General features: G+C 41.8%; 1 protein-coding gene across 1 annotated transcript; it reads left to right on the top strand.

Annotated features, from left to right (window-relative positions):
• Positions 1-4663: 4663 nt before the first annotated feature.
• LOC310672824 (vomeronasal type-2 receptor 26-like) lies at positions 4664-17590 on the top strand (the record flags this gene model as incomplete). Its single annotated transcript, XM_083430480.1, has 6 exons — positions 4664-4889; positions 6461-6752; positions 7280-8089; positions 13129-13356; positions 15511-15637; positions 16680-17590. The coding sequence occupies exons 1-6, from the start codon at positions 4675-4677 to the stop codon at positions 17588-17590; spliced, it is 2583 nt and encodes an 860-aa protein (XP_083286606.1). The 5' UTR covers positions 4664-4674.
• Positions 17591-17900: the final 310 nt, after the last annotated feature.

Here is a 17900-nt window from a genome sequence, read left to right as displayed (position 1 = left end):
CAGGCCCTAAGGAAGTTAGATTGGCTTCAACCAGAGCCAGGGCCTTTTCAACTCTGGCTCCGGCCTGGTGGAACGCTCTGCCTCATGAGACCAGGGCGCTGCAGGATCTGATTTCTTTCCGCAGGACCTGTAAGACAGAGTTGTTCTGCCTGGCATTTGGCTTGGAGCCAATTTGATTCCCTCCCTCCCTCTCTTTCTTTTTTCTTTTCCTTCTCCTCCTGCGATGAGGCTACATTTTAATATTTTAATGTTCCATTATTTTAATGTTGTATTTTAATTTTCTTTTTAAGTTGTAATCATTTATCTTGTTTTTATTATTGCTTGTAAGCCGCTCTGAGCCCGACCTTGGCTGGGGAGGGCGGGGTATAAATAAATAATAATAATAATTATTATTATTCTAGTATTAAAATCAGCAACTGAAAAACGGAATCTCACTTGAGTGTATTAATGCTTGAGGGAACCACCAGAAGGCCCTTGGAGCTGGACCTCAGTATCTGGTCTGGACGATGGGTGTGGAGACGCTCCTTTAGATATACAGGACCAATGTCTTTTACGGTTTTCAAGGTCGGAATCAACCAATGAATGTGGCAGCTGTCTGTTTGGTGGGAATGAGAGGGGCACCATGATAGCTGGAACCAGAGACAATGATGGACAAGAACCACCACTTGTAAGTAAGAAGGCAGGGGAGTGGTGGTGGCATGAAGGCCGGTTGAGATTGGTGGTGTAGTCCCCATTCACCCCCATGGAGCAGACCTCTCACTTATTTGCACTGAGCTTCTGGAGAAGGGCAGGATCCATCCTTTTTGTCTCCTTCTCTTATATAGCACCAGCACTCATAGACATCCAATGAATCTGAAGGTTGGGAGATTGAGAGAAAACAAAACATTGATTCATGCAGTACATAGTTACTTCCCCCAAATGCCAGTCGCTGGTGACCAGTGCCTGGCAAGGCCAATTGCTTTCATGCCCTGCTTGTGAGCTTCTCAGCAATGTCTGATTGGCCACTGTGTTGCAGGACTAGATGGGAGTTTAGACTAACCCAGCAGGGCTGTTCTTAGCAAAGTTCAAGCCAAACTCATCCCCGAAATTCAAGTGACACATGTTGCAGTTTGAAGCCACATCTGCGATTTGGCGTAAACATATTTTCTGTCAGCTCTGTCATTGCCCCTTGAACCATGTAGAGATCCCAAGAACTTTCTTCCCTTTCAATTATAAAAATGATAGTGATTTATTCTTCCCAAAGCTCAAGAGAGATCTCTGGCAATTGCCCAAACATCAAAAGCCAAGAAAGCCAGAGGTTATACGTATCACACTGTGCTGGAGGGTGTTGACTTCTTCTGATTACCTGGCTGTGGGGGAGAAAGGAGAAGTCAAAATGGAGGTGTAGGAGGCCAAGACAGAATGACCTCCCTGCTGCGGCTTCTGCTGCTACCTCTGCTTCTAATGGACCACCAAGTCTTGACGCGCAGCGTAAATTAATAATGCAGAGTTTTAAAGAATAAAAGCTTTACTAAGTTAAAATAAACTTTCATAAACTACATGGTTCCAAACAGTTTGACACTCAGATTACATGCTGACTCTGCTCATAACTGAAGCAGACAGACTCTGATTTCTTACAGAGAGTACAAAAGGGAAACTGGCTGCTATGTCACATGTCAGAGTGACCCAACAGTTAGCAGTTAGGCCTGAATAACTTTAGTAGGCCCAAATGACTGTGCAGTCCCAGCACTTCCCAGCCTGCTTTACTGCTTTTGCTCTCATGTTTTTTTGTCACATGACAAGTCTGTGAGAAGCTGAAAGCAAAGTGCTCCTTAAATTGGATGAGGGAAGAAAATGAAGCGCAGAGTTACTCATGGCCGGGAGATTTCCTCATTAGCGGAATCATATCTCCAAGAAGCTTTGCTGAGCAACTTCCATATAACTTTTTCCAGCCCCCAGTAACCAAGCTTAAAGTATTAATAATTGAATACATCATGAATATCATGCTTCTCCACCACCGCTTCAATGGTTCCCTTTAACCGGGAAATAGTTCTTATTTCAGGGATAGGGAGACAGTGGCCCTTCAGACGATGCTGGACTCCGGCTCCTATCATCCTGACCACTGTTTGTGGAGGCCGAGGCTGAGGGGAGTTTCTAATCTATTTTCCTTTTGCTCCTTTTGGTCTTCAAATAAAAACATCTTGGTGGACCCGGGCCACAGGGAGGCTAGGCTGGCTTCAACCAGAGCCAGGATATTTTCGGCCGTGGCCCCGATCTGGTGGAACGCTCTGTCACAAGAGACTAGGGCCCTGAGGGACTTGACATCTTTCCGCAGGTCCTGCAAGACAGAGCTGTTCCACCTGGCCTTTGGCCAAGGCACAGTCTGACCCCCTCCTTTGGTAATCCTCACAGAACTCTAGCCCAATGGTTGCCATTAATTTGATTTGAATTGATTTTAAAATGAAATGATTTTAGAATGCTGTGCTACTTTTATTGTTGTTAGCTGCTCTGAGAACGACTTCGGCTGGGGAGGGTGGGATATGAATAAATTTTTTTATTTTATTTTATTACTATTACTATTAATAGTAATAAAATTTTTGTAGAATTGTAGAGTTGAATGTCCCCACCCCTCTGAATCTTGAGTGGAACCACAGGTTGTTGTTGGAATTAAAAAGTAATCTGGATCCCAGATAGTATTTTCCTGAGGGCTGCAGTAAACTCCACAAATATTATTATTATCCTTATGTACTCAATTTATATACCACCCTATACCGGGAGGTCTCAGGGTAGTTCAAAGAACAAAATCAAAGTATAACTATGAAACCACAAAATTTATAATCAAAAAACAATGCCCCAATAATCCTCTCACTGCAATTGCAGCTAACCATGTGTATGGTGAGAAAAAGGTCCGAAAGCATCATTGTCAAAGTTCCCTTAGCTCACTTGTGATGCGGAGGAGATAGATAATTGACAGTAGACCTCTTAAAGCTTCTGATTCCCGATTCATCACTAATAGCAATTGTGGCGTTGCCTATTGTTGCTTAAAATTATTCCTCTTCGATCTTGAGTTAGACTGCATATTAGTCATAGCTGAATTTCCTAAGCTGCTTAAGACATTGTCAACTGAATTGCTATAGTACAAAATGAACTAAGCTAAATTAGAAGAAAAGGGACATTATACTAGCTACATGAAGGACATAGATAAAAGGTCATGTGGAAATCTGCAACTTTCATATGGAAATATTTCTGGCACGTGAGTTTTAATCCCTTGAAAATAACATGGAACTGAAGAAGGAGGTTGGAAAGAATGATGCTCTTTCCCACTTCCTCTCACAGCTTCGGAATATAAAATACCCAGTTGTTTTTAGGGGCCTAAAAAGGTTGGTAGATCCTGGCTAAGGAACGAAGACTGTAAAAGTGGGACTTAAAAGAGATGCATAAAATCCTGGAGAAAGCGAAAAAGGATAGATTTTTCCTGAAAAATTATTACTCAAAGAGGCATCCACGGAAGAATCCACTTGGAGAATCTAGATAGAAAATAGGAAGCAATTTTTTTGGATAGTGTAGCCCAATGGAGAAATTCACTGACACAGGAAAGAGGGAAGAAGTACGCATGCACGGGACACGGGTGGCGCTGTGGGTTAAACCACAGAGCCGAGGACTTTTATGATCAGACGGTCGGCGGTTCAAATCCCAGCGACGGGGTGAGCTCCTGTTGCTTCGGCCCTGCTCCTGCCAACCTAGCACTTTGAAAGCACGTCAAAGTGCAAGTAGATAAGTAGGTACCGCTCCGCCGGGAGGTAAACGGCGTTTCCGTGTGCTGCTCTGGTTCGCCAGAAGCGGCTTAGTCATGCTGGCCACATGACCCGGAAGCTGTATCCCAGCTCCCTCGGCCATTAAAGCGAGTTGAGCGCTGCAACCCCAGAGTCGGCCACGACTGGACTTAACAGTCAGGGGTCCCTTTACCTTTATCTATGCATGCAGACAAAAGCTCACACCAATAACAAACTTAGTTGGTCTCTAAGGTGCTACTGGAAGGATTTTTTGTTTGTTTGTTTCAGCTGCTAACTGAGACACTTTTAAAAGACAATCACATGACTTCCAGGATCAGAGGCTGCATATCTCTGAATGCCAGTTGCTGGGATCAACTCTACTGCCATCAGCTTGGGTGGATCCCAGAAATGTCTGATTGACACTGGGTGCAACAAGATACTGCATTGGATTAAGCTTTGAACTCAACCAGTAGCAGGACTCTTCTAATGCTCTTGTCAGCAGCAAAGTTCATGCCAAACTCTCACTCACCACGTGACCCATGTCAAACTTTGGAGCAGCAACTTTGTTTCCTCCCAAACATGTTTATCTCCAACTCTGCTCCTGCCCCTCAGGCCACACAGAGACTTCAGGTTGTTGCAAAGATGAACTTCCTTCCCCTTATAATTATCAACATCATAGTGATTTATTCTGCCTTGTTCCTGAGGGAAAAGTTGGTGCACAGAAGATCACCTGTGTCAGAGACAGACTGAGTCAAGACTGAGAGTAAGAGGGGTGGGATACATCTGTGTGAGGTTTAATGGCTCTGAAGGTATAGCTGACCACTACCCATATTGGATAAATAAGAGTTTTTTTGCTTGTTCTGATGTAGCTGGCTATGGGGGAGAGAGGAACACTCAAAGAGAGGTGTAGCAATCAGTCAGAATGAGATCCCAGATGCTGATGCTGCTCATTTTGCTTGAATCCTGTAGAAACCTGAAGGCAAAATGCCCCCTGAATCCAATCTGGGAAGGAAACAAAGCACAGAATTATTTCCAGAGTGGCGACTTCCTCATTGGCGGGATAATATCTCCAAATTTGTTTAATCTACAACTTCCATACATCTTTTCGCAGCCCCCATTAACCAGCTTTGTGGATGAGTAAGTAATTATATGCAGAAGGACGTCATGTTTTTCTACTGCACCCCAATGGCTCTTGTTTACTAGGGAAATAGTCTCCATTTTAGGGTGAGGACTCTGTGGTGTTCCAGATGTTGCAGGACTGCAGCTCCCATCACCCCTAATCAATGGCCATGCTGGCAGGGGCTGAAGGGAACTTGAAGTCTGCAGCAGCTAGTGGGTTCCTTGTTCCCATACAATTCCCAGGTCTATTTTTACCTGCTGTGCTGCTGTGCTGCTTCTTGAAGAACACAAGTGTATAAAGGTGCATGGGAAATAGCACTTTCTGAACACTTGACCCAATGCAACAGAGTTTTTAATGGACCGTAAGCATGTGGATGTTCTTTACAGATCACATTAAGAAGCTAGCTCAGTTATATCAACCCCCTATAACACATGTATCTCTATGGAGAGGACTAATTAACCAGTGAGCCTATTATGTATGTACCTTAAGTAGAGTTCCAATAACATATACTCCAAGTGTTGTGTTTGCTGTTCATGTTAAGTTTACGGTGTTACTGTTGAAAACCAAAACAACACGTATTTAAACAAACAAAACAAAAGTCTTTTGTGCTGATATTTGGGAGGGCATTTGATTCCATCCCTTCCCTGTCTGAAATAACCTCCCAGAAGATATCAGCAGAATTAGTGTCTGCGACTCCATTGCAATGAGATTGAACAGTTCCCACAGGGAGAAATATGAATGACAAGGAAACTATTCTCCTGGATAAAATGCTAGTTTAAGTGGACATTATCTCAACCTGGAACTACACTAGAATCCCCCTTTGATGCAGAATAAGACACGCAATTGCAAGCTTAGCCAAGTTCAGTGCTTCCGGGGAATTAATTTGGCTTCAGGGACATTTTCTCTACTTCACTCCCCCCCCCCCAGCAGCAATCCACATTCCTAAGATTTCCCCCTCACTGCTGTGCCAGACACCTGAATTCACTTGCACAGGAGAGACGGAAGGAAATACATCCTTCTGGTGGTTTGTTTCACAGAAAGACTGGTTGGAACTGACCTTTATCAAATAACAGCCCAATCCGAATCATGCCTATTAAAAATAAGCCATACTAATCAAATAGAGCTTCTAAACAGACTTAGCTCTCCACTGCAGTTGGCTCTTTATGCAACTCCTTTGTAGCAGCCATGTCCCCATATTTCTCACACATCCGGAAAGAAGAATGTTTTCTTCATTTCCCTTCTTTGAAGATGTGTGCTTCTCCTCTTGAGAAATCCTTATATTTTAATTCTTAAGTGGCAAATGGATTTTCATCTTGCAAGAAGGATATGTCTCTTCTCACCCTTCAAACAAACATACAGACTAGAGTCCCCATGTTGCAACAAGTGAAAATCCAGACAAAAAAAGTTATTTTGAGTTATTTTAAAGGAAATTCCAGTGATTTCCACCCACACACTGCTTCCAACTGCCGTCTTCCTTCTATGTCTGTATGGCAGCCATAATGTAGAACATTATTTGAGAATCAAATACTGTTTATTTTCATTAAATGGTGAATGGTTTGACACTTTTTAATTGATTGATTTCTTACAGTTTCTCGAGTAGGTTTTACTGGCACATCTTGTCCTTCTTTTTCTCCATCCAAGAGATCAACCAGGATCCCAGGCTCTTACCCAACATCACATTGGGCTACAGCCTCTATGAGAACTATCACAATGCAAGGATCACTTCTGATGCCATGCTAGACCTGCTTGCAGGTGGGGAAAGCAATATTCCAAACTATCGCTGTGGAAAATGGAATCATATCTTGGCTGTTCTTGAAGGAGCCAATTCCATCATTTCCAAAGTGATTTCAACCACGTCAGGCATGTACAAAATCCCACAGGTATGAAGGGTGGGGCATGGAGGGACACAAAAGAGGTTCAGCAGCAAAATAAATTCACTTTATTGTAAGCAAAAAGAGTCATCAAAGAGGGAGAAAATCCTGAGCTATGTTAAGCTAGATAGCTCAGTTGGTTAGAGTGTGGTGCTGCCAACGTCAAAGTTGCAGGTTTGATCCCATTATGCGACAGCTGCATTGCAGGGGGGAGGACAAGATGAACCTCAGGGTCGCTTCCAACTCTATGATTCTTCCCTGCTAGGGAAGCCTTTAATGTTTAATAGGTTATTGCATTTTAGTGTTCTGTTGGAAGCCGCCCAGAGTGGCTGGGGAAACCCAGCCAGATGGGCGGGCTTTAAATAATAAATTGTTATTATTATTATTAACACGGAGACTTTGCTAGTGTAGCAGCCTCCCAAAGTTTCCAAATAAAATCAGCCCTGGCCAGCACAATATTTGTTAGGTAGTAAATATTTCAGGCTAATCCTGTTCTTTGAAAATGAAACACTATATTTTTTTCTTCCCCACTTCAGATCAGTTATGGCTTTGCATCTGGGGTTGTTGATGAGAACACCAAAGTCCCTTTTGTCTACCGTACGGTCCCCAATGAAGAAGTTCAGTACCTGGGGATTGTAAAGTTCCTCCAGCACTTTGGATGGACGTGGATCGGCCTCTTTGCTCCAGACAGTGAGAATGGAGAAAGATTCTTGAGTGCCATGACATCTCTGATGGCCAGCAATGGAATTTGTGTTGCCTTTTCAGTAAGAATACCAGAAAAGAATGAATATAAGAGGTTCACACAAAGTGAATTTATTGTCCTATGGAGACAGACCAATGTATTCATTTACTATGTAAACAGTCATACTGCACTGGGTTTCATCATGCTACTACAACAAAGACTCAAAAAACAAATTGTGCCAAAAGTATGGCTCACAACAGCTTTTCAAGACCTTGACACGAATTTTTTTTTCTTTCGCAATTCTTTGAAGTATATCCATGGTTCATTCTCCTTTGTAATGAAGACCAAAATCAGGAGCAAACACGACTGCTGTAAACAAGAGTCCCATCTTCTTAATTTCTCTCAGCAAAAAGCATTTAGTTGTTCATACTCAAAGCACGTCCTCGCTGTGAGAGGTTGGACAAGATGCAGAGATGTGGAGGATCCGGAGGTGCCGTCTGAAGAGAAGCTGCAGAGTGTTCTGTCTCAAGACAGCCACAGAACATACTTCAGTCTCCAAATCATGGCACATGCTTTAAATGCTGCCTGCTCATCTAGATCAAAGCAGATGTTGATGGCGGGTGGAGGAGACCAGTTGGCATGTCAAAGGCTACAGCCATGGCAGGTATTTCCTTTCCCTTTCTAGAAATCAAAGTTCTTTCTACCAACTCTACAATGATCATTCTCATTGATTTAGACACGAATGCAACTGTGAGGAAAATGTCTTTGTTTTATTTATTTAGATTTAGATTCTTTTTTTAGGCTCCTGCTGGAAGATATAAAGATTGTTTCCCCCCCAAAAAATTTTTATTGGTTTTCACAATATTACAAAAAAGAAACAAACAAACAAGACAAACAAACAAAACAAAAATAAATCATGGCCTTATTGAAAATTACAGTTATTTACTTTGTTAAGTGACTTCCTCGCTTCCCCTTAGTTGAATTTCATTGCATATCCTTTTAATGGTTTTCCAAATCCCAATTTTTATGAAATTTAGCGTATTTTTTGCCCGATAGGACGCACCGTCCCATAAGGCGCACCTAGTTTTTTATGGGGGGGGGGGGAGAAAGGAAAAAAAATATTTGCCCCCCCCCCAGGTGCGGGGCTGGGACGGGGGAAGCCTGAGCTTCCCCCGACCCCAGCCCCCAGAACAGGCAACTCTCCGCAAGCCGTGGGAGCCCGGTGCCAGGCTCCCACGACTTGCAGAGAGATGCGCGAAATCTGAGCTCAGCGCACCCAGCCTTCGGCATGCAGGCAAATCTCCGCAAGCTGTGGAAGCCCAGCGCAGGGCTCCCGCGCCTTGCGGAGAGCTGCGCAAAGCCTGGAGAGTGAGAGGGGTCGGTGCACACTGACCCCTCTCGCTCTCCAGGCTTCAGCAAAAGCCTGTATTCGCCCCATAGGACGCACACACATTTCCCCTTCATTTTTGGAGGGGAAAACGTGCGTCCTATGGGGCGAAAATACGGTAACTTAAACATTAACATCCTTAAATCTTCGTCTTATAGAATTAAACATATTACTTTATCACTTAACATAAATAAAATCCTAAGCCCATTAGGTATCTGCAAGCTATTTCCAGTTAATTTAACTTAACAAATTTAAATAAATAGTCATTAAATTTATTCCATTCCTCCTGATACTCCTCCTCCTTCTGGTCACGGACTCTTCAGGTTAGGTCGACTAGTTCCGAAAAATCCATCATCTTCATCTGCCATTCTTCTATTGTTGGTAGTTCTTGGGTGTGCCACTTTTTATCTAACAAAATACAATACATCTTTCTTGGGCAATTCCAAACCTGTTATTCCAAGAAGAAAGGCCTCTGGTTTCTTAATAAATGTATATTTCAACATTTTTTTCAATTCATTATAAATATTTCCCCAGAAGTCTTTCACCTTGGGACAGGTCCACCACATATGATAAAAGATTCCTTCCTTTTCTTTACATTTCCAGCATATATTGTCACAATTATGATATATCTTTGCTATTTTTACAGGAGTCAATTACCATCTATACATCATTTTCATTATATTTTCCTTTAGCAAAGTCTATGCGCTGAACTTGACCCCTTTCTTCCACAATCTTTCCCAATCCTCAAACATTAGATTATGTCCTATATCTCTTGCCCAATCTACCATCACAGATTTGACTTGTTCATCTTTTGTATGCCACTCCAACAATAGCTTGTACATTTTAGATAAATTTTTACCTTTAGTATCCAACAACTCCGTCTCCAACTTAGATTTTTCATAAGCAAAACCATTTTTCTCATCCAATTTATACAATTCCTTGATCTGGTGGTAATGTAGCCAATTTAGCTTATCTTTAACTTGCTCAAATGGTTTTAATTTGTATCCTTCCTCTTCTTCTATTAATAAATCATAATATCTCAACCATTTGGTGTCCGTATTTAATTTTTTCTGGGCCTTTGCCTCCATTGGTGAAAGCCATCTGGGTGTCTTTCTTTCTAAGAGATCTTTGTATTTTATCCAAACATTGTACAACAATTTCCTAATTACATGGTTTTAAAATGCCTTATGGGCCTTTACCTTGTCATACCATAAATATGCATGCCAACCGAACACATTGTCAAATCCCTCCAAATTTAATAGATCTGTGTCTTCTAGTTGCATCCATTCTTTAATCCAGCAAAGTGCAGCAGCTTCAAAATAGATCTTTAAATCTGGCAGGGAGAATCCCCCTCTTTCTTTAGAATCCATGAGTAATTTATATTTAATTCTGGGTTTCCTCCCCTGCCAGATAAATCTGGAGAGTGCTTTCTGCCATTCTTTAAAGCATTTCACATTATCTATAATTGGGAGGGCTTGAAACAAGAAGAGCATAGTTTGACTATACATCCAAATCTCTTTTAATTTCATTCCATAATTTCTCATAATTAAAAAGGTAAAGGTAAAGGTACCCCTGCCCGTACGGGCCAGTCGTGTCCGACTCTAGGGTTGTGCACCCATCTCGCTTAAGAGGCCGGGGGCCAGCGCTGTCCGGAGACACTTCCGGGTCACATGGCCAGCGTGATGAAGCTGCTCTGGCGAGCCGGCACCAGCGCAGCACACGGAAACGCCGTTTACCTTCCCGCTAGTAAGTAGTCCCTATTTATCTACTTGCACCCGGGGGTGCTTTCGAACTGCTAGGTTGGCAGGCGCTGGGACCGAGCAACGGGAGCGCACCCCGCCGCGGGGATTCGAACCGCCGACCTGATGATCGGCAAGTCCTAGGCGCTGAGGTTTTACCCACAGTGCCACCCGCGTCCGATTATCTCATAATTATCTTTATATAAATTCAAATTTCTCCCAGACAGGTTCACCCCCAAATATTTAACTTTTTTCATAAAATCTAGGCCGTTTTTTCTTGTAATAATTTTTTTTCTTCATTATCCAGATTTTTCTCAATTAATTTGGTCTTGCTCTTGTTTAATTTAAATCCTGCTACCTGACCAAACTCTTGCATCAGCTCCAGTGCTTTAACTGCACTGGAATCTGGATCTTGTAGTGTCAGAACAAGATCATCAGCAAAGGCTTTTAATTTATATTGTTTCAAACCTACTGTAATACCTTTGACTTGTTCATCTTTTCTAATCATACTTAGCAAAACCTCCAGTACTGAAATAAACAGCAGAGGGGAAAGTGGGCACCCTTGCCTGGTTCCCTTCTCAATTCTAATTTCCTCTGACACCACATTATTTACAATAATTTTGGCTTTTTGTTTTGGATAGATCACTTTAATACCATTTAAAAAATCCTGACCTATCCCCATACTCTCTAAATTATGTAACATAAAACTCCAAGAAACATTGTCAAAGGCTTTCTCTGCATCAATAAATATTAACATTACTTTACAGCTCTTTCTTGCGTCTAACTTTTCCAAAATATCCACAACATTTCTAATGTTGTCTTTCATATGTCTTCCAGGCACAAATCCTGCCTGGTCTTTATGAATATACTCAGATAAAACCTTGTTTAGCCTGTTAGCCAGTATATTTGCAAAAAAATTGTAATCCACATTGAGTAGGGAGATTGGTCTGTAGTTTTTAACGTTGGATGTATCCTGACCCTGTTTAGGAATCAGAGTAATATAAGCTTGCTTCCAGGATTCAGGTGCTTTACCCCCTCGTAAAATTGAATTAGATACTTCTACCAGAGGTTGAATGAGCCATTCTTTCAATGTTTTATAATATTTCACTGATAGACCATCGGGTCCTGGTGTCTTGCCAAGTTGCATTGAATTTATTGCCTGTTCCACTTCCTGGTTTGTAATTAAACCTTTTAGTAGATTCTTTTTATCCTTTGGAATCTGTTGCAAGACATTAATCTTTATGCTCGATTTTCCCTATATCTTCTTTATCCTTTTTATACAGTTGTTTATAATTTTTATAAAAGCATTTTCCAATGTCTGCAGGGTTCTCTACAGATTTTCCTTCTGTAACAATGTTTGTAATCGTACTTTGTTTTTGTCTCTTCTTTAGTTGCCAGGCTAATAATTTTCCACATTTATTTGCAGATTCAAAATTTATTTGTCTCATCCTTCTTATCTTCCATTCAATTTATTGATTTACTAACTGTGAATATTGAACCTGTAGGGCTTGAATTTCTTTTTGGATCTGCAAATCCTTTGGGTTTCCTCTAAGCTTCTTCTTTATCTTTCAGTTGTTCCATAATTTTATCTTATGTCTCATTCTGTGACTTTCTCCTAATTGCATTTTGTTGTATCAGAAACCCTCTCATTACCGCTTTGCTGGCCTCCCAAATCACCCTTCCTTGATTCATATTGAGTTCAAAATAATCCTTTAGGGTTTTTGGGCTTTATTGACAATTAATGAGCTTCTCAGCAGATCATCATTCATTTGCCATCTGAAGGAACCCTGAACAAACATTTTCAGGTCCATAGAAACTCCATTATGGTCCGAGCAAGTTTTAGGGCAAATTTCCGTTTTTATTACTTTAAGAGCCAAGTCTCTGGATATCCATAGATAATCTGTTCAGTAAAATACTTGATTTGCATCTGAGAAAAAAGGGAAGTCTCTTTCCATTGGATTTCTAATTCTCCCTATATCTGACAGATCAAAATTTTCAGTTAAATCAAAGAAAGTCTTTGGTAGTCTGCCAGAATTTGTAACCTTTGATCTCTGAGTTCTGTCCATCAAAGTAGATGTGATTCCGTTCAAATCCCCCATCAATATAATGTTATAATCCATATATTCCAACAGACTTGCTTCCAAGTTCTTAAAAAATTCGGCTTTGTCATCATTAGGTGCATAGATTCCTAGTAACAAATATTTCTCGCCTCGTGCTGAAATTTCAACAGCTATGTATCTTCCTTCCTCATCTTTGAAAGCAAATTTTGGATTCCATTTATCTTTGATGTAGAAAACCACTCCTCTTTTTTTAACTTTGTCAGAAGAAATAAATTCTTGGCCCAATCTTTTATTTATTAATTTTTTTCTATGTAATTTTGTAATGAGGGTTTCTTGTAAACAAGTTATATCCAAGTTTTGTTTTTCCAGACTGTGATAACTTTTTCTCCTTTTTTGCGGTAAGTTCATGCCATGTACGTTCCATGAATAAATTCTCAACACTCAAAGGGCAAAGGGATGAGGTGTCCAAAATGCTTTGCAATGCTTTGAAATGCTGGTGTTTTCCCTGTCATTCCAGCTTCACCCTTTCTTAAGAGAAACCCGGTTGTTGAACACTTCCATGGGCGGACTGTATTTGGGTGAGAATGGGGAGCTGCCCATCATGTTTGCTATTGAGAATTGGGTGGTGCTTCCCAATGAGTCTTGTGTTAGAGTGAAAATTGGGAGTATAGAGAGAGAGGCATCCACTGACTTCAAGCTTGCCATTAACCCAGAAGCTATTGTGTGGCCCAAGAGGTTCAACCAGGTAATAGCCCCTTTATTCCACATGATACAGATGAAGATCTAGTATTCTGTTGAATATTTCCAAGAGGAATTCAAGTATAATCTTTTGGAAGTTTGGCTGATGCTATCATTATAATTAATTAAGTAAATTATTAAATGTGCATAATACTCTTCATGTGCAGATAAACACACACACATATATTTGTATTTGTGTTTATTTGTTTGTATGTATGTAATTTTTTCATTTATTGTGGGAGCCTTTTTGTGGAACCTGATTGAGCTGCACAATATGGTCCGTGGCAAATCCAGCAACAGAAAAATTCCTGTGGTGCCCGCCTTCCCTGGATGCCCTAAGAACGTACATATTTTGCTTAATGGTTAATCCAGCCCGGCCCTGCGAGATCTCATGAGAACATCGCAGAGCCCACGCAAGAGCAAAAGAGAGAGCTTGGGAGTAAGGCCTGCTTGGCCTGTCAGCTCCAGAAGGTCAGGGTGGTTGTGCAGGAGCCGTTCCAAGGGGCTCATTCGAGCCCAGTGGAATTTTGGATCTTGAACTTAATCCATTCCGGAAGTCCACTCAACTCCCCAAACTGTTTGAAAACCAAGGAACGGCTTCCAATTGGCTGCGGGAGCTTCCTGCACTCAACTGAAAGCCACTTGCTTCCGGGTTTGCAGCGTTCGGTAGCTGATATGTTTGGGAGCCAAGCCATTCAGGAACCAAGGTACCAGTGTATATACATTTTTGCATATACTACTCCTTCCCCAGAATGTAACTCCTGCATAAGATGTGATCATACTCTATGTTTAAATACTGCTCTTCATCAGAGTGTTTTATTGCTGCTGCTCTGGGATGGGATTTTTCTTTTATTTTCTTCTGTTCCTACATCTTTTGCCCTGTGCCTAGAGAACTTGTTGGGTTGTTTCCAAACTCTATGAATCAACTCCATTGATACAAATACTCGTGGCAAACAAATACTTCCCCCGTATGTACCTTCTTTTTTATTATTATTAGACTGCGCCTCAGTCCAGTAGTTCAAAGACCTATGTATTAATACTCTTTTCAGTACATTTCCGAGCACAATACAAAGTGTTGGTGCTGACCTTTAAAGCCCTAAACCACCTCAGCCCAGTAGACCTGAAGGAGCGTCTCCACCCCCATCGTTCAGCCCAGACACTGAGGTCCAGCTCCGAGGGCCTTCTGGCGGTTCCTTCCCTGCAAGAAGTGAGGTTACAGGGAACCAGGCAGAGGGCCTTCTCGGTAGTGGTGCCTGGCCTGTGGTACGCCCTCCCATCAGATGTCAAGGAAATAAACAACTACCTGACTTTTATAGGACACCTGAAGGTAGCCATGTTTAGGGAAGTTCTTAATTATTGATGTTGTAATGTATTCCTAATCTTTTGTGGGCAGCCTCCCATAGTGGCTGTGGAAACCCAGCCAGATGGGTGGGGTATAAATAAATTGTTATTGTTATTGTTATTATTTAAAAAGCAAACACAGCAGGGAGGCTTTCGTTCTACATAATAATAATAGTAATAATAATTTATTATTTGTACCTCGCCCATCTGGCTGGGCCTCCCCAGCCACTCTGGGAGGTTTCCACAGAGTCCAAAAATACACTAAGATGTCACACATTAAAAACTTCCCTGAACAGGGCTGCCTTAAGATGTCTTCTGAATGTCAGGTAGTTGTTTATCGCTTTGACGTCTGATGGGAGGGTGTTCGACAGGGCGGGCGCCACTCCCGAAGAGGCCCTCTGCCTGGTTCCCTGTAGCTTTGCTTCTCGCAATGAGAGAACTGCCAGAAGGCCCTCAGCGCTGGACCTCAGTGTACGGGCAGAACGATGGGGGTGGAGACGCTCCTTCAGGTATACTGGGCCGAGGCCATTTACATCAAGCATAGGAGCCAACTCCTAGGAGCTGTGGGGACTTTGGGCCCCACATTAAAATATTTGAGGGGGCTGGGGCCCCATAAAGTTGATGGGCATCGATTATGTGTTGTGTGGCTTACCTGGACCCCCACAATATTTTACTGAAGTTGGCACCCCTTACATCAAGGGTGCTTTCCTGTGGCACTGGAGACCCTGCTGGGTTCTTTCCAGACTCTCTGAGTGAGTTCCATAGGCACAAATATTGCTGACACCTCTCCTTTAATGTGCCATCTTTTCTTTATGGCTAGACTGTGCCTCACGCCAGGTGTACCAAAAGGTGTCGCCCAGGATATGCCAAGGTGGTTCAAGAAGACAAGCCACTTTGCTGCTACGCTTGTGTTCCATGTGGGGAAGGGACCATATCTACACAGGAAGGTGGGTGACACCACAGGAGATGGAATTTGTTGGGAAAATTTGTTAGTCAGAAACGTTCTGTGAAGATTCTAAAGACATATTTGGATGCATTTTTAATCACCTTCCAGGAAGTTATTTGAAAGAAATGACTTGCAGGAAGCAATCTCTGGGATGCAAATTGGGTTCAGCCTGCTCTGCCCATAAGGCACACCTTTGGTTATTTTATACCAAGCCTTCTAGGATCAGAGAACCAGAACCACCCTCACAAAGGAAATTAAAAATGTCTTCAAAATAAACGAGAAATAGTGTAAATAGCAAATATTTATTTAAAAGAGAGAAAGCATGATGCACAATAATAATAAAAATTTAGGTGAACATTCCATTCTATTGTAGAAGAATAAAAGTTATGGGATTTCAGCAGGAAGTTATTGGATATCCCAGTCAAGGAGTTTGAGAACAGCTGTAGCAGCTTGGAAGAGAAGAGTTCAAGATATTAAAAATAAATAAATCATAAGTTGTGTGTCCTTGTTTCTCAGTTTGACCCTTTTACATGGTTTGTATGTTTTGTGGTATTTTATTCATTGTGACTTGCTGTTTTTTTATTGATTATAGATTAGTAATTCTTTATTGTACATGATAAGTATTAGCTGTTTATTATTTGCTGATATTAAATTTTGCTGTTTACTATTCCTTAGTATTATTTTTGAATAGCATTGAATTTTGCTTAATTTGATATGTTGTTTATTTTAAAGTTATACTTTTATTATGACTTTTTGTGTGTCGTCTGTGATCTTTCCTGTCTATTTTGTTGTTTCTTCAGCTTGTAACCCTCCTTCTGCATAGCAATATAGAAAGGCAGTTTACAAATTAAAAGCAAAATGAAATATGGAAATGAAGTAGTGTTACTGCACAAAAACTATCGCATAAGGAAATGCACCAAAAAAGCTTCCCTTTCTTACAATAAGTTCTCATTTTCTGATATCTCCCATGTGAGTGCATTTCTCGACATGTAATAGAATATGTCTGTAAGCAAAGCCAAAGGCATTCTTTTTCTCCTCCTCAGATGCAGAGCGTTGCACCAAATGTCCAGAAGAACAATATCCAAACAAGGACCGAGATCACTGCATTCCGAGGATTATCAGCTTCCTATCATATAAAGAATATTTGGGGATTCTCCTGACTTCTTTGGCTCTCTTCCTGTCCTTAACCACAGGCTTTGTTGTAGGGATCTTCATTAAATACAAGGAAACTCCCATAGTCAAAGCCAACAACAGGGACCTCTCCTTCATCCTCCTTGTCTCCCTCCTGCTGTCCTTCTTGTCCTCCTTCCTCTTCATTGGCCGACCCAGGAAAGTCACCTGCCTCCTTCGACAAACGGCCTTCAGCACCATCTTCTCAGTTGCTGTATCTTCTTTGCTGTCCAAAACCATCATGGTGGTGCTGGCCTTCCTGGCCACAAAGCCAGGGAACAGGGTGAGGAGATGGTTAGGGAAAAGTCTGGCCAACTCCATTGTCCTTTCCTGCTCCAGTGTCCAAATGGTCATTTGCATCATTTGGCTGTGTATCTCTCCCCCATTCCCAGACTCTGACAAACATTCCCAGGCTGGAGAGATCACCCTGCAATGCAATGAAGGGTCTGTGGCCATGTTTTATGCTGCCCTGGGTTACATGGGCTTCCTGGCTGCCATCTGCTTCACGGTGGCTTTCCTGGCCAGGAAGCTGCCTGGGGCCTTCAATGAAGCCAAGCTGATCACCTTCAGCATGCTGGTCTTCTGCAGCGTTTGGGTCTCCTTTGTGCCCACCTACCTGAGCACAAAGGGGAAATACATGGTAGCCGTGCAGATCTTCTCTATCTTGGCTTCTAGTGCTGGGCTTCTGGGCTGCATCTTCATTCCCAAATGCTACATTCTTGTGCTGAGGCCTGATCTGAACACAAAGGAACACCTGGCCACAAAAACTAAAGCTGTTGTCTGATTCTTAACTGTATTCCACCATAGTAGTAATGAAAAACACAGAGTTGACTTGGGAATGAATGTATCTCTTTAGATAAAGTTTTTCATTCATCTTTAATGATGAAGGGGAATCACTGAATCACATGCCTGGAGAGTTTCTGGACTTACAACTTTTAGGGATATCCCTACCTGTAGAGTTACCCGGAGTGCAGCCTCCCTCTTCATACATAATTATCCTTCTCTACCATATCCAGTTTGTACTTTGACATGACCCAACTTCCTTTTTTCCTGAGTTCATAACCTAAGCCTACGTAATAACTTAGTGTAACTTG

This window comes from Podarcis tiliguerta (assembly GCF_965153285.1).
Source record: "Podarcis tiliguerta genome assembly, chromosome: 2".
NCBI classification, from domain to species: Eukaryota; Metazoa; Chordata; class Lepidosauria; order Squamata; family Lacertidae; genus Podarcis; species Podarcis tiliguerta.
This window is presented reverse-complemented; position numbering and strand designations above follow the sequence as displayed.